General features: G+C 40.6%; 1 protein-coding gene across 2 annotated transcripts in view; it reads left to right on the forward strand.

Annotated features, from left to right (window-relative positions):
* The window catches only part of CTNNA3 (catenin alpha 3), a 958,387-nt gene that overhangs the window by 24,213 nt on the left and 912,307 nt on the right, over nt 1–21,867 (forward strand). For both annotated transcript variants that reach the window (XM_039481066.1, XM_039481067.1), the window contains one exon: nt 3,013–3,205. In XM_039481066.1, the coding sequence (XP_039337000.1) occupies nt 3,013–3,205 (193 nt within the window). The remainder of the gene's footprint in view (nt 1–3,012; nt 3,206–21,867) is intronic.

Here is a 21,867-nt window from a genome sequence, read left to right on the forward strand (position 1 = left end):
ACCTATGTGAGCCAAGAACTTTTTATCAAATTGTGATGGGTATTTTAGATCAGAGTCTGCCTCAAAGAAATAATATTGAGCCCATTTCTATGGAAATGAATGCATTATATTTTATCTTCTGATGTTCCTGGCAGAGATCCTGAAGATGCAGGGTCCTGCAGGTATAAGCTTTCATCTACTGGAATGAGTATCGTATTTTTATTGTTTGTTTTTTATTTCTGTTTGACTTTTTTTTAATTGTACAAAACACATTAAACAACTATCACATGTGTGTAAAGGTACATTACACACATCTGAATGCAGTGAAAATTAAAATAAACAAAATGTACTAGTAATAAATTTCTGAGAATGGCAAGTAACCATATTTCTTTAAATCCATCCTGCTTTTCATTTAGGTGAAATGGTGTTTTCTCTCAGGACTTAAATCATTCAGGCTTGCATGCTAGTCTTTAACATTAAGTTTGCTGCCTTCCACATTGGAAATATCAGCCTATAAACTGTGAAACTGGCTCTTAACAAAATATGGTCCTTGTGGCTGTATATTGAATCCCCTGAAAATAACATTTTAGGATTTCTAAAGTAAGTTATTTAGACTGTTGCTTTCAGTGCATATTCCACCAGCTGGCTGGTTTATGTGAAGTAAATAATTTGATTTCTTTCTATTGAAGTTTGAACTGAGGCTGCGCTCATCAATCTAAAGAAAACTCTTTTTAATAATCTAGACTTGACATGTCTCCTGCATGACTCTCCAAAATAGTTGAGGTCAGGTGCCAGCTTGTCTTTGTTCTCTGTCCCAAAATTCCATTTGAATGAGGCAGGGGTCAAGACTTCCTTGTTTCAAGGACTGGTTATGGAAATGCTTTCCTGAGGATCTGTTGAAGACCCTCTATTAGGCACTGATCCAGCAGGACACGAAACCGTGTGAACTTCTGAATAAAAGCCTGTATACCACCAGATCTTGATCAGGGTCTTGATCAGGATATGCAGTTGAAGGGAGACAGACATAGGAATGAATTTATGTGGCAGGCTGGAATTTTGTTAGCGTAACTCTGGGGAGGAGGTGCCTCTGCCCTACCTCCCCCAACTCTCTCATGCTAGGCATTTAAGTGGGTCAGTAAAATGGGTTATAGGACTCCTACCGTATAACCCATAACTGTGAGTAGACCCTCCCTGGACTATCTCTAGGATTCAGTTAGTTCATCTGAATAGTTTCATTCTCCTCCCTGCACGAGGAACAAAGTGTACCACAGGTCTGCAAAGATGTCAGGACTCCCTTTCTCCCATAGGCATAAGGCCCACTAATGAAATACCAGGTCTCTCTTTACCTCTGGGCATGGCCTTTATCCACACTGAACACTGACCTCAAGCTATGACAAGCTAAACAATATCACCAGTTACTAATGGTATTTTAAAGTCTTATTCCTCGGAGCTGTGCCTGATAGATGCTGCCAGGAAGATGACAAAACACAGTAGATCTCTGCTAGTTTGAGCCTAATGGGAAAAATTCCTTCCTGACCCCAAAAAAGCAATCAGGCAGACATGCAACATCTTGAAAACACAGCTCATATACTGCAAAGGGAGGGAGAAAGGGGCAGGGTGGGGCATCCTCAATGGAAGTTCCATGGGTGCTGGAACAATTTGTATTGTGGAGGTGTGGAGAGCAATTGAACCAAACTGTAAACCCTGTATATGATGGAAACCACTTCAAGCCAGGGGTGCAGCAGCACCTTCAGCACCCCTAGTTCCAGCATTTATGAATGGAACAAGAGGCTCCAAAGACCTGGAAAATTGTTTAAATTACTGAAGGGGGAGGAGCTAAGGGCCAATCAGCTTCCATCTACCCTTGCCTGCCCAATCGGAGGCAGAGAACCTATGGAGAAGGAGGGGCCAGTACCTGCTTCCTGGACATGTCCTCTCCCCACCCTGCATCTGCCTTCCACACAGCTGTCCAATCAAGTTTCCTGTCCAATGAAGCGGATGGGTGGTTTTATCTTTATTATGCACCCTTTGACATACTGCCTCATATCAAACAACAAGCACTATAGCTGCCTGAACTAGAGTTTAACCTGAATTTTAAACTATACTAAAGATCTGCTGGCACAGCATAACGAACTAGAAGAATAATAAAGAATTCAAAACATCATTAGTGAAAATATCTTTTGATGTTTGTTAAATCTACAATACTTCCCTTTTTTTAAAAAAAAAACTCTTTAGAATGCACTATTAGTGTGACAGCCATTGTAATGCATCAGAAAATACTTTGTTAGAAAAATTTATGATGGAGTGTGGAGGTTGTGTTCAATAGATGTGGAATGTAGAGTGGGAAGCTACATGAAAATAGCTTGCTTATGCTCATTAAAATGCATGATTTAAAAACAGTTTAGATGATTATGCTCTAACCTAGATTCCAAACAAACATTATGCACATCTTAAATGATTTGCAAAAACATTGAATTATTTTGGGCTAAATCCTGTCCATTGTGATTCTGCCCTACATTAGGGGAAAAATTTGGAGAGATGGGTCTGCACCCATTGCATACTGTGGAAGCTCTTTCTGTCCCTGCTTGAGAGATGGTAGGGGGAGTAGCCAAAAGGGATTGTGGGAGCAATGGAAGTGAAACTGAGAGTTATGCTTCCTGCTGTTACTGAGGATTTTGTAAATACACTTTTAATTTTTATGTCATTATGACATTTTATAGGAAACAGGATAAGAATTTTAGAGCAATGGTAATAAGATGGGTCAGAATGGCAACAATGATATTCTATCAGCTTTGTTTTGAACCCTATGAAATGAAGGTAATATATCTGGGAGAATTTCAAAAGTCAGACACTGAGATTAAAAAAATTGTCGAGTCTAACAATATCTTGTTGGGTGTGGCTCTTTGTTTTTGAAGTATCTGCTCACTCCTAGGGCTGTTCATTATTTTGTTGTTAATTTTAAATAACTAAAAGCAATATTAGTCTATTGGCTGCAGAATTTAAGACACTCATTTATTTATTTTTAAATTTTAGGTTACCACATTAGTGAATTGTCCACAAACCCCTTCTAATAAGAAAAAAGGATGTTCCAAAAGAGCCCGTGTCCTCTTAGCTTCTGTGGAAAAAGCCACTTGGAATCTATTGGACAAAGGAGAGAAAATTGCTAAGGAAGCCATTGTATTTAAGGAGGAACTTAATGCAGCACTTAATGATGTTCGTAAAGAAAGTAAGTACAGTACCCACTGTGAATAAACCAGGTGCTTTAAGGAATTCAGTTATACATATAATTTTTGTTAGTGTGTCTATCTCTAAAATGCAAATTGCCTTTCCCATTTACTGAAGTTTGTTCTTTAAAATAAAAAGTATATCATTGTGGTGAAATAATGTCCTTGGTTCTTTGGTTTTGTCTCTCTGAGATTAGTTTAGCACTCACCAGGCTGAAGATTATCCAGTAGATGTTATTTGTAGATACTGCACAATTGAAGATGTCAGTTTAAAAAAAAATTCTGCAAATTCTGTACTTAAAAACATGTTATACAGTTTAATAGTGATTCTGTAGTCTTAATGTGATGCCATTAGTCTTTAATATGCTTAGACTCATAGAATTTAAGGTCAGAAGGGACCATTGTGATCCTCTAGTCTGACCTCCTGCACGTTGCAGGCCTCACCCACTCTTGAAATAGATTCCTATTTTCTGGCTAAGTTACTGAAGTCCTCAAATAATGATTTAAAGATTTCAAGTTACAGAGAATTCACCATTTACACTAATTTAAACCTGCAAGTGACCTGTGCCCCATGCTGCAGAGGAAAGCAAAACTATCCCAGGGTCTCTGCTATATTTGGGGTTGGCAATCAGTTAGACCCTGAGCATGTGGGAAAGACCTACCAGGCAGATACCACAGATAATTCTTTTCCAGGTAACTCAGAGCCCTCCCCATCTAGTGTCCCATCTCTGGCCATTGGGGATTTTTGCTACTGGCAGTCGCCGATGGGCCACATGCCATTGTAGGCAATCTCATCCATAATTTATCAAGCTGAGTCTTTAAGCCAGTTATACTCTTTTTTTTTTTAATTTCCTCCCCTGCCACTGCTCCCCTTAGAAAGCTTTTTCAGAATTTCACTTATCTGATGGTTAGAAACCTTCACCTAGTTTCAAGCCTAAATTACATTTTATTTCCTCAAATACAGTAATGTTGTCCTTTTATTTATTTATTTATTTATTTATTTATTTAACCTCAGTCAATTTGGGGCCCTGGGGGTATTCCAGATGGGAGCAGAAATTGGTGATAGCCCGGTATTTCTTTGATGCAGTTTTGTTTATTTACAAAGAATGTACAAAGTCCTGTGTCTCTGAATGAAAAGGAATCCAACAGCAGGAAACAGATTCTTTTGCTTGTAGCATCAAGGGCATATTTTTCAGCCTACACCGCTGACTCAAACCTCTCCACAGGTTTCTTCCAGGGTTAACACCATGTGTTCAGCTGTCTGTCTGTCTGTCTGTTTCTGGCCTATTCTACACCTAGAATATTAGGTCGGTATTCACACCCCTGAGCAATACAGTTAAATCAACTTAACCCCGGATGTAGACAGTGCTAGGTTGATGGGAGAATTCTCTGTTGGTGTAAGTAGTGTCTTCTTTGAAGGGCTACAGAGGCACAGCTGTGCTGCGGTAGTGGTTTTATGTGTAGACATACCCTCAGGCCTGGTCTACACTACGGGGTTAGGTCAAATTTAGCCGTGTTAGGTCAATTTAAAAATTACTGCGTCCACACAACCAACCCCGTTCCGTCGACCTAAAGGGCTCTTAAAATCAACTTCTGTACTTCTCCCCGGCGAGGGGAGTAGTGCTAAAATCGATCTTGCTGGGTCAGATTTGGAGTAGTGGGACCCAAATTGATGGTATTGGCCTCTGGGAGCTATCCCAGAGGGCTCCATTGTGACTGCTCTGGACAGCACTTTGAACTCTGATGCACTAGCCAGGTACACAGGAAAAGCCCCGGAACTTTTGAATTTCATTTTCTGTTTGGTCAGCATGGCGGAAGCACTGGTGACCATGCAGTCCCCCCAGAATCGCAAACGAGCTCCAGTATGGACCGAAAGGGAGACATTGGATGTGATTGCTGTATGGGGAGAAGCATCTGTGCAGGCCGAACTCCAATCAAAAAGAAGAAATGCAAATATATTTGCCAAAATCTCACAGGGCATGTTGGACAGAGGCTACACCAGGGACACACAGCAGTGCTGTGTGAAAGTTAAGGAGCTCAGGCAAGCCTACCAAAAGACAAAGGAGGCAAACGGTCACTCCAGGTCAGAGACCTATACATGCCGCTTCTATGACCAGCTGCATGCCATTCTAGGGGGCAACCTACTACTATCCCACCACTGTCTGTGGACACCTGCAAGGGGGGAGTCTCACGCAACAGGGAGGAGGATTTTGTGGATGAGGAAGAGGAGGAGGAGGAGCAGAAGAATGCGCAGCAGGCAAGCGGTGAATCCATTCTCCCCAGCAGCCAGGAACTTTTCTTCACCCTGGAGCCAATACCCTCCCAAGGTGGGATCCCTGATCCTGAAGCCAGAGAAGGCACGTCTGGTGAGTGCACATTTGTAACTACAGTACAGGGTTTAAAAGCAATAGTGATTAATGTTTGATTTGCCCTGAAGACTTGGGATGCATTCACAGCCAGTACAGCTACTGGAAAGGTCTGTTCACATGTCTGGGGATGGAGTGGGAATTTTCCAGGGACATCTCCACGAAGCTCTCCTGGAGGTACTCTGAAAGCCTTTCCAGAAGGTTTCTGGGGAGGGCTGTCTTATTTCATCCTCCACGGTAGGACACTTTACCATGCCAAGCCAGTAGCAAGTATTCTGGAATCATTGCAGCAGAAAGATTTGCAGTGAATGGCCCTGGGTTTTGGTTGCATTCAAGCAACATTCGGTCTATATCTTTCTGTGTTAGCCTCAGTAGAGTGATATCATTCTTGGTCACCTGGTTGAAATAAGGGAATTTTTGTAAGGGAACAGTAAAAGGACCCTGTTCATGCTGGGCTATTTGTGCTTGGCTAAAAGGGATCATCCCAGAGAATAGCCACACGGCAGGGGGGAGGGGTGAAGGGATCTTCCCAGAGAATAGCCATGTGGTGGGGTGAGGATAGTTGTCTGCTGCGCATCCACCCAAAAACTGCAGCCCCTCCTTTTAAATATGAAACCCAACCCATTGCTAGCTCTGGGAAAGGAGGGTGCTGCAGTTTGAAAACATTCCCACATGTTATGAAGGCGTTAGAAACCAAACCCTCGTACCCTTTGGCTTACAATGGCTGCCTGGAAACCAAATTCTGTTGCCCAGCCATGTGTGATGTGTCACCATACCAGCAGGGGCTCAATATAAAAGGCAAAATGCGACCTTCTACCTCAAGCACATGTGCTGTCTGCTGTGAATTGCTTGATTCACTGTGAAAGAGTCTCCCTTTTGTTCTCAGAAATGTATCATCTTAAATTTTACTCTCCCTTTTTATCTCCCCCCAAGTGCAAATGTTTCCCCATACGCTCCCCATATCATCTCCATCCCTGAGGTTATCACAGATTAGAAGGCGAAAAAACGCACTCGCGATGACATGTTTTCTGAACTCATGCAGTCCCCCCGCACTGATACGGCACAGCTTAATGCATGGAGGCATTCAGTGGCAGAGTCCAGGAAAGAATTAAGTGAGCGCGAAGAGCAGAGGCAGAACGCAATGCTGAGGCTAATGGGGGAGCAAATGGACATGATGAAGCGTCTGTTGGGGGAGCAAATGGACATGATGAAGTGTCTGTTGGAGCTGCAGGAAAGCCAACAAGAACACAGACCCCCGCTGAATCCACTGTATAACTGCCTGCTCTCCTCCCCAAGTTCCATATCCGCCTCACCCAGATGCCCAAGAATGTGGGCGGGGAGGCTCCAGGCACCCAGCCACTCCACTCTGAGGATGGCCCAAGCAACAGAAGGCTGTAATTCAAACAGTTTGATTTTTAGTGTGGCTACAATAAAAAATGTGGCCTTGTCCTTCCCTCCTCCCCCACCCTACCTGGGCTGCCTTGTCCATTATCTCATTTTTTAAAAATTAATAAAGAAAGAATGCATAGTTTCAAAACAATAGTTACTTTATTTTGAAGGGGGGGAGGGTGGTTGGCTTACAGGGAATTAAAATCAACAAAGGGGGCGGGTTTGCATCAAGGAGAAACACACACAATAGTCACACTGAAGCCTGGCCAGTCATGAAACTGGCTTTCAAAGCCTCTCTGATGCGCAGTGCACCTTGCTGTGCTCTTCTAATTGCCCTGGTGTTTGGCTGCTCAAAATCGGATGCCAGGCAATTTACCTCAACCTCCCACCCCGCCATAAACGTCTCCTCCTTACTCTCACAAATATTATGGAGCACACAGCAAGCACCAATAACAATAGGAATATTGGTTTCGCTGAGGTCTAACCGAGTCAGTAAATTGTGCCAGCAAGCATTTAAACATCCAAAGGCACATTTACCACCATTCTGCACTTGCTCAGCCTATAGTTGAACTGCTCCTTACTACTGTCCAGGCGGCCTGTGTAAGGATTCATGAGCCAGGAGCAAGGGGTCCCCAAGGATAACTATGGGCATTTCAACATCCTCAACAGTAATTTTCTGGTCTGGGAAATAAGCCCCTTCTTGCAGTTGCTCGAACATCCCGGAGTTCCTAAATATGCAAGTGTCATGCACCTTTCCCCACCATCCCACGCTGATGTTGGTGAAACGTCCCTTGTAATCCACCACTGCTTTTAGCACCATTGAGAAGTACCCCTTGCGGTTTATGTACTGGTTGGCAAGGTGGTCCAGTGCCAAGTTGGGGATATGTGTTCCGTCTATCGCCCCACCACAGTTAGGGAACCCCATTGCAGCAAAGCCATCCAGTATGACCTGCACATTTCCCAGAGTCACTACTCTTGATAACAGAATGTCAATGATTGCATTGGCTACTTGGATCACAGCAACCCCCACAGTAGACTTGCCCACTCCAAATTGATTCCCGACTGACCGGTAGCAGGCATTGCAAGCTTCCACAGGACTATTGCCACTCACTTCTCAGCTGTCAGGGCAGCTCTCATCTTGGTATTCCTGTGCTTCAGGGTCAGGGAAAGCAACTCACAGAGTTCCAGGAAAGTGGACTTACGTATGCAAAAGTTTCGCAGCCACTGTGAATCATCCCATACTGCAACACTATGTGGTCCCACCAGTCTGTGCTTGTTTGCCTGGCCCAGAATCAGTGTTCCACTGTATCAACCAGCCCCAGTGCCACCATGATGTCCCAATTGCCACAGCCCGTGCTTTCAGGAACGTCTGTGTCCATGTCCTCATCAAAATCCTCCTTGTGCTGGCGTCTCTTATGGTTCTGCATATACTCCAGAATAATGCGTGAGGTGTTTACAATGCTCACAACAGCAGCAGTGATGGTGAGCTGAGTGGGCTCCATGCTTGCCGTGGTATGGTGTCTGCATGGGTAACTCAGGAAAAAAAGGTGCTAAATGATTGTCTGCCATTGCTTTCACGAAGGAAGAGGTGACTGACGACATGTACCCAAAACCACCTGCGACAATGTTTTTGCCCCATCAGGCATTGGGAGCTTAACCCAGAATTCCAGTGGGCAGTGGAGACTGGGGGAACTGTGGGATAGCTACCCACAGTGTACCTCTCTGTAAGTCAATGCTAGCCACGGTAGTGAGGACGCACTCCACTGACTTAATGTGCTTAGTGCGTACATATGCAATCGACTGTATACAATTGATTTCTACACCCACTCACAACAATACTCAGCAAAAGCTTCTGGACAGATTCTCATACTCCTTTTTGTTTTAGGTAGGGGCTTATTAGTTACATTAATTGAAGAGTGAGTTCGCACCTATCAGTAAGGTTTTAACTAAACCCATAACAAGGTTTTACCCAACTGACACCATTCATTCATTAATTTTGTTGGCTGGGATTTTCAAAGGCACAGAGGGAATTGTGTGCCTAACAGCCATTTGTGCCTTGGAAAATCTCCTCTGTTATTTTTGTCACTAACAGTTATACAATAAAACAATACTTGTTTAACCAATGTCGCCTCTGTGAAAGTCATGCATATTTCCCCTGTGTAGAATCCATCTATATAAATCTCTCAGGAAGGAGTTGCACCTTTTTTTTTTTTTTTGAAGGATCTGGTTCCTGAATTTGCTGTGATGTCAGCCTAATTTCCCCTCATTACCTTTCTTGGTTATGTAATTAATTGAAATGAACATGTGATCTTACAGCTTGCTTAAAATAATGTAAAAGATGGTCATGTTTTGATCAGACTGAATCTGGTTAAATTAACAAAGATGAGTGTGAGGAACCAATTTCTCATTATCTTATTTGGAAGAAAATAATTATATAGCTCACTCTGATGTGTGTGTACTCTTTCCTCTTGCTGCTAAAGAATGAGGATGTTTGTTTGGTGGGTTTGGGGTCGAAGGACTTCCCAGTCCTTTTCATGAACCAGTACAGAAAGGCCTGACCAGTCAAACATTCCCTGAAAAGTTTGGGACTGGGAAGGGGGCTCTCACTGCAGTCTTCTTCCCATTGGCTCTTCTGAGATTAGGATTCTGGGTTTTTTTTCTCCCTACCTGCTGAGGCTAGAGGAAGAGGTGTTAGGGGAAAATTATGGATTTAAGTGGAACCCATACAAAAATTGTCAGGTTTGCATAGTTTCTGACATAAATCCAAGTAAACCTTGACTGTTTCAGCTGAGGTGTTTTTTAGTTTTTGCATTCACGTGCACTGAACCTCATGTCAATGCACTGAGTTTAGCACCTCTCTAGTCACGTACATCTGATTTTGTGTAATATTTAGGGTTGCTCACATTTAATTGGAAAATGGGTTATTTTTATGGTAAACAGATGAACAGAGTCCACCGAGGTCTGCGTACTCAGACATTAGTTTTAGGTTACATCATGGAGTGAGACCAAGGAGAGTGATGTCAGGGACTCATAGCAATCAGGAGCTCAACCATAACACTGAACATATACATAAGACCAGACCAATAGACTCTCAGTGAAGTAGAATTTTAACTCCCTAAAGGGTCATGTATGTCCCACAAATGTGAAAAAAAGATGGGCCAAATTCTATTCACTTGCAGAGGGGCAACCTAGTGATGTTATAGTGTAAATACAAGTAGTATTTGGCACATTTTTTAAAAGTAATTTGGAAGCTAGACAGTAACTCAGAATTGACCTCTTTAGAGAAAAATAAAAAGTTGTCATACAAGCTAATATTCTGTCCTTTGCTACATACTGAATAAAATTCTTCTGTGGGTTATATCCCAGATAACCCCCACTAAATTCAGTAAGGTTGTATAGAGTATAAGTCATGGCAGAATTTTGTCCATTATCTATTGCAGCAATTCTCCAGATCTACAGCATTTTTTTTTGTTTTTAGTGTGCATCAATTTCTTAAAGCCACTTTGATACCAACATCTTTCAGTTTCAGTTAGCTCTTCTGCTAATTTGCATATTTAATTTTTAGAGAACATTTCATAAGCTATTCTATTCCACTTTACATATTTTTCAAATATATGTTAAAGGTAATTTATGTAGTTATTGAACTTATGATCTAAACAGTCCTGTAGACAGACATAATTACCAAACGTATCAGTGGCACACCATGCTTTTTGCGATAGCCATACAGTTGGCAATTTACAAACAAGCTTTATAAAAGCAGAAAGAAATAGGTCTAGTTAAAACAGTCTTGTACCCTAAGACATTCCCCTCCAGGATATGTCTACACTGCAGTTCAATGTGTGACTGTAGCATCAGTAGACATACCTATGTTAGCTTCACCCAATGCTATCACGGCTAAAAATAGCAGTGTAGAAGTGGTGGCATGAGCTTCAAAACAGGCTGTGCAGATATTCTGAGATCGCTAAGTACATATGCACCTTGTTAGCCCATGCCAAAACCTGGGCTGCTGCATCTACACTGCTATTTTTAGTCATGCTAGCATGGGTGAAGCTAGAGTAGGCATGTCTACCTGTGCTGCAATCACACCTCAGACTGCAGTGTGGACATACCCTGAGTGTGCTAAGCTTCAAGCTTTGGGATACTTTACCCTCTGGAATAACAGACTTCTATGCCCAAAAAGTCATCTTTGACCTTTTCTGAGGAGCCATTGATAAACTGAGTAGCATGCAGTTACAGCAAACTGGGCTCTAATTCAGAGGAGCTCGTAAACACCCTAGTGAAATCCTGACTTGTTGAAATTAAGGGGCATTTTCCCATTGATTTCAACAAAGCCAGGGTTTCACCCATTGGGTTCATTGGGACTTAAGCACTGCTTATAGCTCAGCATACACGTAAGTGTTTTGTCTTTGAATAGGGATGCTTTCCTGAATCTTTTAGATGAAAACTTCAAAATCAGTCTTATCTGCTCTTTGTGGACATGAAAGACTAGGAATAGGGGTTTTGCCTTGTTATACTTGGCCAATACTTTCCAAGCCTCCACTGCTATACAGAGTAGCAGTCACTGGTTACTTCTACTCAAGGAATGGCTGCATTTCAGAACTTGTGCGGAATGTTTATGGTTTCTGAACTTTTGGCATGAAAAGATGAATGTCAAATATTATTAACTGTCACACATGCTCAGCTGAGGCCTTTTAAAAAAAATCCCTCATTATGGAGCACTCTTAAAATTTTAGCCCATCAATTCCAGTCATGTAACACAAGATAAGAAAACATAGTTTTATTGACTTTTATACATAGATAATATAGAAATATTTCAGACTTTGAAATTATTTATTGACTCTGAGCAAAGACCAGAGATGACTACAAAAATAAATACATAAAGTAGATTGCCTACAGCTCATATATTTTAAAAGAATGTTAATTCAGTGGTATCTCCTATCATTATACAGTGACAAATTAAGTGTTCACAGGCAATTTTCCTCCAAGGATTTGTTGAGCTGTTCAAGTTAATATTAAGGAGCTGAACTACAGTACAATACATGCTAGTTTGTTAACACTGCAAACATTTTTAGTTTTTTGCAGCTGTATATTGGGTTTAACTTGTGGTATGCCACCTAGATCATAACTTCATTGCCTATTATTCATGTCATATTCTGCTGTTGTTAGAGGTCTTATGTTATTTACTTTAGTGTCTTTGGAAAATGTACATCGTAAATCCTGATAAGCTATGTATGTAGGTGGGTACACATCATGTATGTCACAGCATAATTTTCTCTGGGCATCATTTTTTATGGTGACAGCCAAGTAATTTATTTGTATGCCTTGTCATAAATTATAAGGTGTCTGCAACTAGCTTCAGTTTCTATGTGGTGATCATATTGGGATTTTAAAATTATCTGGATAACTTGGATTTGGACTGAGCTAATTTATCTGTCACTCGGTTGCAGACCAACAGCAAGAAGGTACAAATGTAGTCTCTCATCTGCTTGCATTTTGGCTGATGTCACTCAATAAGGTTCTGTAAGTGCTGAGGAATCTGTGAATTATGACACGAGTCTGATCCTGGTTTCTTTTGACTGGTGAAGACCAGCATAGAGGTGCTGGACTCACTTTTGGAGTTCACTTTTGGAATCCTGTATATTATTACTCAAGAAAAAAACTGACTTGTATACATTGAACTACTCCTCTTTTTTCTTTAACAAACATTTTAGATTGTAAGTATCAAACTACAGTTTGCGTTTAAACTCAGTTTCAGCTGATATTTAATTATTTTTAAAATAGAACAACAATGTAGTTTATCACTAGGATAATGACGCTTGTGGATATGTGATAATTTTTTTCCAAACAGAGCTGTTCAGGCTTACTAAAATGTTTGGTATTTCTTGCTATTACTTACAGGCTATATATGGTCTCAAAGACAACAGCTGTTGCCTACATTATTTCCATCTATTGCCATGTTGATGGCGCATGTGTTTAGCTGCTATCATGTCACAAGTGGGTTCTTAGATAAGCTTTGTCATAAATAACATAATCGCTTAGAAATAACTATAGCATAGTTCTGTTACTGTTTGAAAAGAAATGAGAAAATCTGGATCTGACATTTTGAATTTTCCTATACAATGTGTCTTATCAAAGAAAATACACAAGGAAACAATTTCACTGTACTCAACAAAGGTATTTCAAAGAAATTACTCATTGCTGTAGGAAAAACTGGAGATGGTATCATAAAGAAATGTGCTCAAAGGAATGGGACAGTGGCTTATGATTTATACTGTACTCTTATTCCCCCACAAGCCCCCCAAAATAAGACAGAGCTCAGGCCCCCTGCTCCTGCAATGAGATCTGCACTAGTGGACCCTGAACTCATATGGACTCCCACTCAGGTCAGAATTCACAGGGCATAATTGTAGCTTAAAGCCATCTCTGTTCTTACCTCCTTTCCTACAGCCAAGGCCTGATCCAAAGTCGATAGGAGTCAATGGAAAAAAAGATGCCAATGACTCTAGTGGACATTGGATCAGGCACCCCCATGTAAGTAATGAAAAACCTGGCCCACAGTTATGATTACACATTAGGCAACCAGCAGTTTGCAGAGAGGAGGTGGAGATTCCTAGTGTGAAGGATTTAAATAATTGCCATGCAACAGAACAAACAGGTGTCTGAACAGGGCTGGAAAGCCTGAGTGGCAGCAGACATCTGGTGTATACATCTTTTTAACCTCTACATGTAGCTGTTGTGGGAAACTACATGGTATCAAATGCCAGTATTATGCAGAGGGTCCCCATCTTTTTCCTTTTGCACCATTTTCCAACTGTCTGAAACTGAAACATGGGCAAGTTGAACATGTTTGTGGGAAGCAAAAACACTTTGAAGATCTATCAACTAGTATCTCATCCTCCACCAAAGGCCTCAGATTGTCACACCAGAGTGCAGCATAGGTGTATTGCTAGACACCTTGCTGCTACTGGACACAAAGAATGAGAAAAGCGAAAATGCTTTCCTCCATCCACAATTAGCCAGAAGACTGTATCAGATATGGAACTGCCCACAGTGATACCTTTATGACCTCCAGGTTGGACTACCACACTTCACTATGCCTGTATATGTAAAAATATAAAATAAAATAGCTTCAGTTAATACAGATTGCAGCAATCCACCTACCTGAAAGACCAGCTGTAAAGAGCCCATCAACCTGGTGCTTTGCTCATTACATTGCCTTCTCAGGGAATACCAGGACAAATTCAAGGTCTTGGTGCTAATCTTCAAAGCCTTCCATGTAACTGGTCCCGCATACCTCAGCGGGCAACTCTCTCGTTGAGACGATGAGGTCCCTTGACAACTATGTTCCTCAGGAACTATAAAGTTGTCAACATCAAGTATGAAATTCATGAGTGGGTGACAGGACTTCCTTGGCAACCGGACCAATTGTTTGGAACTCCTTGTGGGTGGAGAGACGAATAACTACAAATTCACTGCCTTCAACTTCACTTCCCCACAGCTGTACCTAAAACTAGGATGTGACCCCCCCCAAAAAAAAGAGAGAGAGAGAAAAAGCAAAAGGGGTGTGTTATGGGGTGACTGGCCCTTAAGTCAGCGTTGATGCCATTACACCTGAACTTAATTTGATTGATTAAAAGGAGGGCACCGGAGCATCATCAGGGGCTGAAGGCCTTCTAGAAAGCTGAGGAGCTCCTAAAAGAAGCAGTCTAGTAAGCCTTCAAGGAGCCAGCCTGGAAGTTAGGGAGACTGCAATCCAGGAGAAGGGTCCTGAGTATCCTTATGGCTCTAAAGGGAAGATGGATGAGGCTTATGGTTTGGTTCTGGGCAATTTAAGATACCAGAGGGAAGAGAGACTGTGTTTGCCTGGACTGTCCCATTGAGAGGATGGGAAAAGACAGTTTTATAATTACTATGTGCTAATAAACTAGTCCTGAGAAGGGGTTTATTATATGACTCTAGCCCTGGTTGTATGTTAAAATTCTTGGGGAGAAAGGAAAGAGAGGACAGGTGCTGCTGAGCTAACAAGGACCAGTAGGGGGTGCTGCAGAGCAGACCTATACATCTACAGGAAGACAGAGGAGAGAAGTAGTAGGAACAGATGGAGGAGATAGAGAAGGAAGTAGGTTAAAACAGCTAAGAAAACCCACTCTAGTCTTGACTGCTTTGTCGGAAGGAGTATTAGATCACTGTCCTAATGTGATTTTTGGTTATCTCTTGGGAAGCACTCAGACATTGTTGTGCACTGTATAGGAACCCAGACAGACAGAGTGCTGCTTGCCATTGGCTAACAGCCAGCCAGTGGCAAGCAGATCTGTCAGTTATCTGTGAACTGCAAAACGTGGTAGACTCATGGTTGCTTTGTTTCCTGGGGTCTTTCCACATTGCTTTTTTGACATCCTTACTCTAAGGTAGGGTATAGTAAGGGTGCTACTACTGCCTGGTGCTGGACTGTGTTTTTACCACTAGTTGTTCTGTTACTGACCCACCTAGTGTAAGTTCACACATACATTTACACACAGCTTGGTATTGTCATCGTTTCTGTGCTGGCGATCATTCTCATTGTTGGTGACAATTGGAAGCAGTGAGAAATAACAGCTGCTCCATCTTTATGGCATATTATGGTGAAGCAGGAGCGAGGTGATATTGTGTGGTGCTGTTGGCTGCTTGTTGCATTTTAGGACAGTTTTTAACACCCTGTATGTGGGATAGCTTGTGTGTGTGTGTGTGTGTGTGTGGTGTCCTTCCGACTACTTGTTTTACTTGCTCATATCTCCTTTTCTTGCCTCACATACTGTTGAAGCTGAGGCAATAACATGCAAGAGCTGAGAGGCAAGTTGCAGGCTCATGTTAGTTAGCAGGATAAGTGAATGCTGCTCTAGGATAATATATTGTTAAATAAATTAATTGAAAAATTGCCTGCATTTTATGTATACTTGAAATGAAGCTTGAGTTGTGTGAAGGACTTAGCTGCCTTAAAAACTGAATGAAGATTGCCAATTAAAATGCTTGCCAATGAAAACTAAGACACTGAATGAGCAGCCAGCGACGCAAGAATTGAATCAGCTTGGTGAGGCGGGAGGTGAGCCGACGTGGAGACGTGATGAGAGAATCATTGCAGTGGCGGGAGCCTGAGCGTTGAGTGCAGAGCCTGAGAGCTGAGCCCAGCCCTAGGCGAGGTGGGCGCCGAGGAATGAGTGCCGTGGAGGAGTGGAGGTGTGGGCCGGCCGTGGGGACGGCGAGAGGGGCAGAAGCGCAGAGGACTCAGTGCGGCGGGGGCCGGGAGCTCAGAGAGAAGAGGAGAGAAGAGCTCTGCGGAAGCGGCTAATCAGCTGAGAAAAAGGGCGGAAGAAAGAGAAACAAAGATACATTAGCACAGACAAGACAAAGGACACAGAAAAGGCTCATGTGCCTTAGTGACAGGGGGGGACACAGTGGTGGGGCTGAGAAGGGCGATTTTAGTCTTGGGAGCAATGGAAGCTTTAAGAAAGCTTAAAGGCTTTTCAAGTATGGAACTTGAAGCCTGAGAAAAGTGATCCCTGCTAAGAGCTAGAAAAGTAAGAAAAAAACAGGGAAAGAATTTACACGAATGAAGAAATTAAGGGAAGGGGAGCAAGAGTTGAACCTGGAGGGCCTGGGAATTAAGAAAAGAGGGGAGTTGGGAGGCTCTCTCTGGAAGACGGAGGGCGAGGGGGAGAGGAGCGCTGCTGGCGAGCCCAGAGGGAGTGCGGCGTGCAGGGAGAGGCAGGTGAGGGGCCGGAAGGCACGTTGTGGGTCGTTGGTCGGAGTGTGGGCAGTTGTTTTGTCTGGAGGCGGAGGGGCCTGCTGCTGGGTGGTCTGAGCCTGGCTTTAAATAGCTGAGAAGGCTTGACGCTGACAACTGGAGCACACAGGGGTTACTGTTTAAACATTTAAAAGAAGAAAAAAAGAGAGCAAGCAAAGTTAGAAAAGAACAGCATAAGAAGATCATTTTAGTTTCTCAATGGCTTTTCAATGATTTGCAAAAAAAGCTAAGCAGCAAGGTCAAAACCAAAAAAAAAAAAGCTAAAAAAAAAAAAAAAAGAAAAATCTCCTGCAGAAGAATGTGGGAAACCTTTTTTCACAGCAATGGAAGAGCTTGCCATTTTTGGAAGCAGCTGACTGAGCTTCAGAAAGATGGAAGACTGAGAACCCCAATTTTTTTTTTTTTTTTTTTTTGAATTTATTTTTTTTGCTTTTTTTTGAGATTTGGTCCTTTTTTTTTGTTTCATTTTTTTTTTGCTGCATAAAAGGACAAGGTAATTTTCCGCTAGAAGCTTATTTCCAGCAGCCCCCCTCGGTCCTATTTCCCCTCCTCTAAGATTCTTGAAATGACGAAACGAGAAAAAAAAAAAAAAGAAAAAAAATTCAAAATGTTGATTGAGAAGAAAAAAAAAGAAGAACATGAAAATTTGGAAAAAAGATGAAAAAGACAAGAAAAAAGAATGGAGGAAATTACACTGGGAGGGATTTATTTCTATTGCTGATGATTTTTTTTTTTTTTTTTTTGTTTTTTGTTGTGTTTATTAAATTTTTTTTTTTTTGTTTTTATTTTTTTGATGCCCTTCCATATATTAGATTTGGTTAATTATGTCCCTTCTTTTGATTGGGCTTGCTGGTTTTTGATATGGAGGAGCTGCTCTGTTTTTGTTTTTGATGATGTTTTGATGGCCATTCAGAGTGATTTTAGATTTTAGTATGATTGTTTTGATGATAGTTAGGATTATATTTTTGATTTGGGGTTTATATTTGTTTTTGGTTTTGAGTTGTAGAGCCTTATTTAGTGTTGCAGTGTTTGAGTTGGGGGGTGTTGCCTTTGAGTTTGAGGTGGGGCTGGAGGAATGAGGGGTGATATGGGGAGGGATGGTGGTGAGCCGGGTTTTTGTTTTTTGTTTTTTTTTTTTTTTGTTTTTTGTTTTTTTTGTTTTTTTGGTTTTTTGTTTTTGGGGAGTATTCTCAAGGGTTTTTTTTTTATTTATTGAGTTATTTTTTTTTTAATTTGTGGTTTTGGGGAAAATTTTTTAAATTTTTGTTTTAAAAAAACGCTATAGTTATATGATGCAGGCAGGCTAAAGATAAAGGCCAGGAAGGGGCCCAGGCAGGGCAGAAAAAGAATCAGGAAGCAAAGCAGGAGGAGCTTGGAAAACTGGTTGATAGAGACAAGCTTGTTGATAAAGTAATTAGTAGAGTAGGTAGTTAAGTAAAAGGTTAGTAAAAAGTAGTTAGAGTGAAAGTTAAAATAAAAGTTGAAAGAAAAAAATAAAGGATTTTTTTTTTTTGTTTTTTGCTTTGTAAATTTTTTTTTGTTTAGAAATTAGTTTGTAACAATTTGTTTGTGTTTAATTTTTTGTAATTGCATTTATTGTTGAATAATTTTGTAATATTAAATTGAAATTGTATATTGTTATATATTATATTTTGTGTTTTTTTAAATGTGTTTATATAAGTTAGCATTTTTTTTTTTTAAGCTGTGAATAGCTTTTAATTTAGAAGTAAGAGATGTTGTTTAATTGTGAATTAATAATTTAATTGATTTTATATTTTTTTTTTTTTTTTTGATTTAATTATTTGTTTTTTTTATTTGATGATATTTTATTATGTGATTGTTTTTTTTTTTTTTTTTTTTTTTAGATTTTTTAGTTTTGTTTTTTTTTTTAGTTTTTAGAAATTTATTTATTTATATTTTTAATTTATATTATATTGTTATTAAATTTTTGTTTTTGTTTTTTTTTGTGTTTTGTTTTTTTTTGTTTGTTTTTTTTGTTTTTTTTTGTTTTTTTTTTTGTTTTTTTTTTTGTTTTGTTGTCTCAGTGTTTTGTTGATCCCTGACATCTGGAGTGATGATTTGTGACTGAGGATGAGATAGTGATGTGTGTTTGAGAGAAGTGGTGTGTTTGAAGAGAATTACACCATTTATTTTTTTTATTTTTTTTTGTTTTTTTTTTTGTTTGTTGTTGTGTTTGTTGTGTTGTTGTTGGTTGTTATATGTATATAGTATTGGATTAATTATTTTTTTTATAAATTTTTTTTTTTTTTTTTTTTTTTTTTTTTTTTTTTTTTTTTTTTTTTTTTTTTTTTTTTTTCCCTAGCTGCTGCCTTGGGAGAAATTTGCAATGCTGCCTTGGTGAAAAACAGATGCTGATGATGAGAGATGATGAGATGATGAACTGCCAGAATGAGGCAAATGCCAGGGCCAGAAATGCGAGGTGGCCAAATTGGGATGGGAAATGGGAAGGTGGAAAATGGGTGGGAAGAAGACAGTTGCGGTGGATGGGTGGTTTTGGTTGGCCTGGGCTGATTTTATACGGCCTGCTGCCTGTGCCTGCTTGCCTGCTGCCTGCTGCCCCATGTTGCTGCAGCTTGAACCCTGTTTGTGTTTGTGTGTGTGTTTTGCCATTGGCAGAACCCTCCCCCTGGGCTGGGGGCCCTGGAGGAAGGAGGAAGGAAAGGAAGTATAGGTAAAAGTAGAAAGATATTGTTAGTTGTTGTTAGTTTTTAGTTTTTTGTTTGTTTTTTTTGTTGTTTTTTTGTTTGTGTGTGTTTTAGATTGTAGTAATTGTTTGCTTTGTTTTTTTTTTTTTTTTTTTTTTTTTTTTTTTTTTGAAGTGAAAAGGGGGTTTGTCGAGCATTTGTGTGAGAAGTGTGCAAAACTGAGCAAAGGAAAGCTAGTTCTTATCTGCTGGGAGGCAAGAACAGGATAATATATAAGTTGGGTTGGAGAGATGTTAAGTTAGCCAGTTAGCTTAGCTGTGCCTGTCTCTGTTAACCAATTAGCAATTAGCAATTTTTTTTTTGCCTATTTGTGTGTAAAAAAAAAATATGAGAGAGAGAAATAAAAATAAAGGATCAATCAAACAAACTGAAGAAGAGCTGTTTCATGCCGCTGAGAGGCACCGAGACGCAACAACATACCTTCTTTTTCTGGCTCCTCTTCCATTCAATAGCCATTCCTCTTGGCCCTCTCAATCTAGGTCCAATAACTCTCCCTTTGAATTATTCCTGAAAGCTTCTAGGATGCTGGTTACACCACTTAAGCTATTGTAACATATTTTAGGTGCTTTTGAACCTGCCTGCTCTCATGCATTCACTGTCATGTCAGTGGTTTGATTCAATATGAATAAAAGTCCATGTGGCTTGTGATGCTGGCAGACCAGGTGCCAGTTCTTGCCCAGGCTGTAAGCATCAGGTGAGCTCTGACAAATTCATAGCTGGAAACTAAACCAGCTTACCTGTATGCTAGTATTGTTTAAGATAGGTATTAGACTTGCAGGGATGTGTTAAAATGTTTAGTCTCTATAAAATGCTTGTCAGTTGCTGCATTCATTAATCTTATTTGTAACATCTGTATCCCATGCTATAAGGTAATATGTAAGGTTTACTTTGTAACTGTAAAAATGCCTGTTCTGAACCTGTCAGTCCAGGTCAAAAGAGTGCTTCCCCCATCCATAAAGAAAGACTATCAAAATTAAGTGGGCCATCATGAAACAATATGATACAAAGATTGGGTTGATGGTCCTCTTACACCCTTAAAGGTGCTAGAGACAGCTCGTCCCATCAGCTTAAATTCTGGAAGAAGGCAATAAAGATAGCTGACATGAAAATAAACCTCTTTGCTGTTTGGACACTCACAGGGAGGGAGCTAGGAAACAAAAGTTGAGATCACCAGGGTCAATCTGGTTTAGCCCTAAAAGTTCTTCAGTACTGACAGATTACTACAACTTTGTCACCTTTTTGGAACCATACACTGTAACTCATTTGTGTGTATATGTTGCCAGCTTTAACCAGTAAATAACTCTCATTTCCGCCCCGCTCCTCAGTTAATAAATCCTTAGTTAGTTTTACTATAGGATTGGCTTACAAGTGTTGTCTTTGGTGTGAGATCTAAAGTACAAATTGACCTCAGGTAAATGACTGGTCTCTTGAGACTGGGAGCAATCTGAATATTTTGATATCTTTGTAAGTGACTGTTTATCACTTAGTTCAGCTTGCCTGGATTACTAGGTAGACTGGAGAGCCCAAGGCGACTGACTCCATAGTAAGACTGTTGTTGTGATCCAGGAGCTCATATTTGTTACTGGTTTGGTGAAATCTAATTATGGAACATACAGCTGGTTTGGGATGTCAGCCTTGCTTTTCGACAGTCTGCTCTGAGTTTGGCACTCAGTCATGAACCATTCCAGACATTGTGACATGGTGGTATTGTCAGGGTCACAGTCTAGCTTCACCATCAAGTTGGATTCCTGTTGAGAAAATACTAGCATCATTCACTTTTCCAAGCTTGGCTGGAATCATTGAAATCATATTCTGTGTATTATAAGGGGTTGTCTAGCTCTGACTCACACTGAGTAGAGATTAAAAAAAACAAAACTCCTGGAAATGAATAAGGAATGAATTACAAACCTGGTTTTATACCATATTTCATCAAAGCACCATGGTTGCTAAAATTCTGTGCAGTGATTAACTGTTACATTTAAATTGGAAGTGGAGATATTTAACTAAATTCATGTAATTTGGCACATTTTACAAACTGCATTAAGTTAAAAAGACAAAGGGCATTTCAAATCATTGGTCTTCCAGTTTCAATTCTGTTACCCTTAGGAAAATCTCTTGAATTTTTCAACAAAATAATGGTTTAGGTTTCTATTCAGCCCACAGAATACCCGGTCTTATGTGCATAACCTCAAGGCTGGGCAAGTTGTTTGCATGTTAGGCTGAGTTATTCTGAGTGATGGGGGAAACAAACCCACCCTCTGTGTGAGAGGGATTTGGGGAGCTGTTTGTGGCTCCCTACGTCAGCTCATTCAGACACTCTGACACCTCCCTAACTCATTCCCTGACCCACTCAACCACCACTTACCCCCACTCAGTCATTAATCCACTGACTCACCATTCAT

The sequence above is a fragment of the Mauremys reevesii genome, linkage group 7 (assembly GCF_016161935.1).
Source record: "Mauremys reevesii isolate NIE-2019 linkage group 7, ASM1616193v1, whole genome shotgun sequence".
Lineage (NCBI taxonomy): Eukaryota > Metazoa > Chordata > Testudines > Geoemydidae > Mauremys > Mauremys reevesii.